Consider the following 3,678-nt stretch of genomic DNA (forward strand, 5'->3'; position numbering starts at 1 on the left):
GACACAATGCAGGAAATCCACAAATACCTTCCCCTCCACACCCCCAGGGACCCCTGCTCCAGGCCCAGAAGGGGGGTGGGGAAACCCTCCAGGATCCCGGGCCGAACTGGCCTGGAGAAAAATTGATTCCTGACCAATGCTCCCTCTAAGCTGTGGAGTCTTGTGAGCAAAACTTCTACTTTGTGAGCTACTGGCATTAAAGTTGCGGGCGAGCAATTGGGCTACTGCATAAATTAGTCTGCTCTGGAGCCCTCCTTCCTGAGCGGAGACAAACATGTATGAGCCGGAGGCTAAAAAACTGAGCTAGCTCACACTAACTCAGCTTAGAGGGAACGCTGTATAATCCTGACCCCAATGTGGAGATGGGCATTTCCCTGGGCAAATAAGAAAGGGCCACAAGAACTAAGCACCGAGGCAACCCTTCCCGCCCTCCCTTCTCGTGATCTGCCTACAACGTATCATGGAACCCTCTCTGTGTACAGAGGCTTTGACAAGGTGGGTGCGTCCACTGCATTCCCACAAACCAACCAACTGAAGCAAGAAGGTGAAGACTCCGTGGGAAAGGGTGGAATCATATGCTATAAAAGAGAGCCAGTTTGGTGTAGTGGTTAAGTGCGCGGTCTCTAATCTGGGAGAACCGGGTTTGATTCCCCACTCCTCCACTTGCACCTGGCTGGATGACCTTGGGCAAGCTGTAGCTCTGATAAGAGCTGTTCTCGAAAAAGAGCAGTTTCTGTCAAGAGCTCTCTCAGTCCCACCGACCTCCCAGGGTGTGGGGAGGGGAAGGGAAAGGAGTTTGTCAGCCGTTCTGAGACTCCTTTGGGTAGTGAAGGGCGGGGTATAAATCCAATCTCTTCTTTTTCTTCTTCTAAAATTGGGACGCCCTTGGAAATGACCCAACAGCTAAGACCAGATGCAAGTGTCTGACCCTCCCTCTCACCTGGAGGGCCGGAAGGTATTTGGGCAGCTCCTGCTTCAGCTCCACGGGCGACATAACAGGCGAATCGGGGATGTAGTCTCCTTCCGTCATGGCGTTGGACTGGGGGCTGGCCTCCCCGACCTCCTCCTCCTCCACTTCGCTCCCTGCCGAGTCTCGATCGAACCGCGACTCTGTAACTTCAAAAGTTAGAATCACATTGTGCCAACAGGCGGCTGAGCTGGGATCTCTTGAAGGCGGAACTCAATCTTGTATTTTGATATCTGTTATAAAGTTAACCTTCGGTAACGGGAGATGGATTTGCAGCTGGGGTTTTGCTAGTCAGATTTTTCAGGGTTTCGATTTCCTGTCTCTCCCCCCATTCTCAGTTGAAGAGAACCCGGAAAGCAAGGAAGACAGAAAGCCTCTCCAGTAACATATATTCTTTGAAGAGAAAGGCCTGTTGATGAGCACCCCACGGAAGCCAAGAGAACTATGCTCAGGGGTTGTTTCGTAGAAAATGAGCTAGGGGAACTCATTAGCATAACTCATTAGAATATGCCACACCCCCTGACACCACCGGAAGTGTGTCATAAGGCCACACCCCCTGACGCCACCGGCCTTGCAGCTCCACTGCCGAGCCCCATGAGGGGACCGGCGGTGGACCTGCAAGGCCGGCGGGAGTGCAAGGAAGCCCCGCGAAGGCCCTCCCTGGCCCCAGGCAGGCAGGGGTGGGGAGAGGCAGGGAGGAAGCAACTTACCTCCCTCTTCTCCTGCCTCCTCCTGGCTGAATGAGGGCCGGACGCGGGGCGGCCGGAAGCAGGGGGCGGGGCTTCGTCATGTGCCCCGCCCCCCTTACCTCACCCGGGGGGGACTGCGACCCCCCCCGAAATGACCTCTGACTATGCTTGTAGGGTTCCCAACCAATGTTCCCTCTAAGCTGTGGAGTCCTGTGAGCAAAAATTCTACTTTGTGAGCGACTGGCATTAAAGTCGTGAGCGAGCGATTTGGCTCCTGCATAAATCAGTGTGCTCTGGAGCCACTCTTCCTGAGCTAGGACAAAAATGTGTGAGCCGGAGGCTTAAAAAAACTGAGCTAGCTCACACTAACTCAGCTTAGAGGGAACACTGTTCCCAACTACAGGATGAGAAATTCCTGGAGATTTGGGGGTAAAACCTAGGGAGGGTGGGACTTGGGGAGGAAAAGACCTTCATCGGGATATAATGCTATAAGGCCCGCCCTCCGGAGCAGCAATTTTCTCCAGGGGAACTGTTATCTCTGTAGTCTGAGACCAGGTGGTAATTCCAGGAGATCTCCAGGCCCCATCAGGAGGCTGGCAACCCTAGATGCTCAGCACACAGAACGGCTGCTGTCGTGTCAGTAAGATGTCAACATCTAGAGATGTTAACAACAAGCACAGGTTTGTTCCCCCATCCAAAAGCTTTGAGAGAGAAACTTATTAAGGAAATGTATGGCATGCTGATGCAATTGAAAATGCAGGATGAAATAGTTAAAGAATATATGATTAAATGGATGCAAAAGGTAGATTATAACACAGATTTGTCACAATGGAGTAAAGTATGGAATGTGAATATCGAGCTGACTAAATCGGTTTCATTTAAAGAAAATTTTGTATAAAATGTTCTATAGCCAGTTTGGTGTAGTGGTTAAGTGCGCGGACTCTAATCTGGGAGAACCGGGTTTGATTCCCCACTCCTCCACTTGCAGCTGCTGGTGTGACCTTGGGTCAGTCACAAGCTCTGGCACAGCTGTCCTTGAAAAAGAGCAGTTTGTGTCAGAGTTCTCTCAGCCCCACCCACCTCACAGGGTGTCTGTTGTGGGGAGCGGAAGGGAAAGGAGTTTGTAAGCCGCTCTGAGACTCCAAGTGAAGGGCGGGGTATAAATCCAATCTCCTCCTCCTCCTATAGATGGCACCTAACCCCAGATAGGTTAGCTGAAATGTATAAAAACTTGAGTAACAGACGCTGGAAATGTAATAATCATGTTGGATCATGTTCCCCTATGAGCACTACGGTCGGGGACACATCTCCTGGTGACCCCAGGCCCCAAGGAGGCCAGGCTGGCTGCAACCAGGGCCAGGGCTTTTTTGGTGGTGGCTCCTACCGGGTGGAATGCGCTCCCAGAGAAGATCCGGGCCCTGCGGGACCCTGCGCGGTTCCGCAGGGCCTGTAAGACGGAGCTCTTCCGCCAGGCTTTTCAGTAGGAGCCGCCACTACCACGCCATCATTACCTTTACCATCATCATCGTCAACTGGCCCTGGGAGGAGTGAACGACAGCCCTGCGTGGACACCACTGATCTGGGAGTACCATTTTTATGATGCCACCTTTTTATTGAAAACTGATCTGAAACATCTAGAGCACTTTATAGTTTTGTAATATTATAATGACTGATTTTAAACTGTTTTAACCTGTTTTATGTATTGGCATGTGCCCCATTTCTGAGCCGCCCTGAGCGGCGGGCTATAAATTAAAATAATAAATAAATAAATAAATCATATGTGGTGGACATGTAAAAAGGTTAATAAACTCTGGATTGGAGTACATACTCTCTTACAATCAGTGTTGAGTATTACAATAGTTTTTAAATATCCCTATTAAACTGTCTAGCAGATGACTTAGATAAGAACCATAGATATTTTATTTTACATGTTATAACAGCAGCCAGAATCTTATTCGCAACGACATGGAGGACATTGAAAATCCCAACGCTTAATGAGTTGATAACGAAGATTATGGAATG

At 50.1% G+C, this 3,678-nt stretch overlaps 1 protein-coding gene across 1 annotated transcript in view; it reads right to left on the bottom strand.

Annotated features, from left to right (window-relative positions):
• The window catches only part of CDK11A (cyclin-dependent kinase 11A), a 40,970-nt gene that overhangs the window by 16,420 nt on the left and 20,872 nt on the right, over window positions 1-3,678 (bottom strand). Inside the window, 1 exon segment of the mRNA XM_015417949.1 lies at window positions 941-1,110. Within this exon segment, the coding sequence (XP_015273435.1) occupies window positions 941-1,110 (170 nt within the window).

The sequence above is a fragment of the Gekko japonicus genome, unplaced genomic scaffold, assembly GCF_001447785.1.
Source record: "Gekko japonicus isolate JY-2015 unplaced genomic scaffold, Gekko_japonicus_V1.1 scaffold893, whole genome shotgun sequence".
In the NCBI taxonomy this organism is placed as follows: Eukaryota; Metazoa; Chordata; class Lepidosauria; order Squamata; family Gekkonidae; genus Gekko; species Gekko japonicus.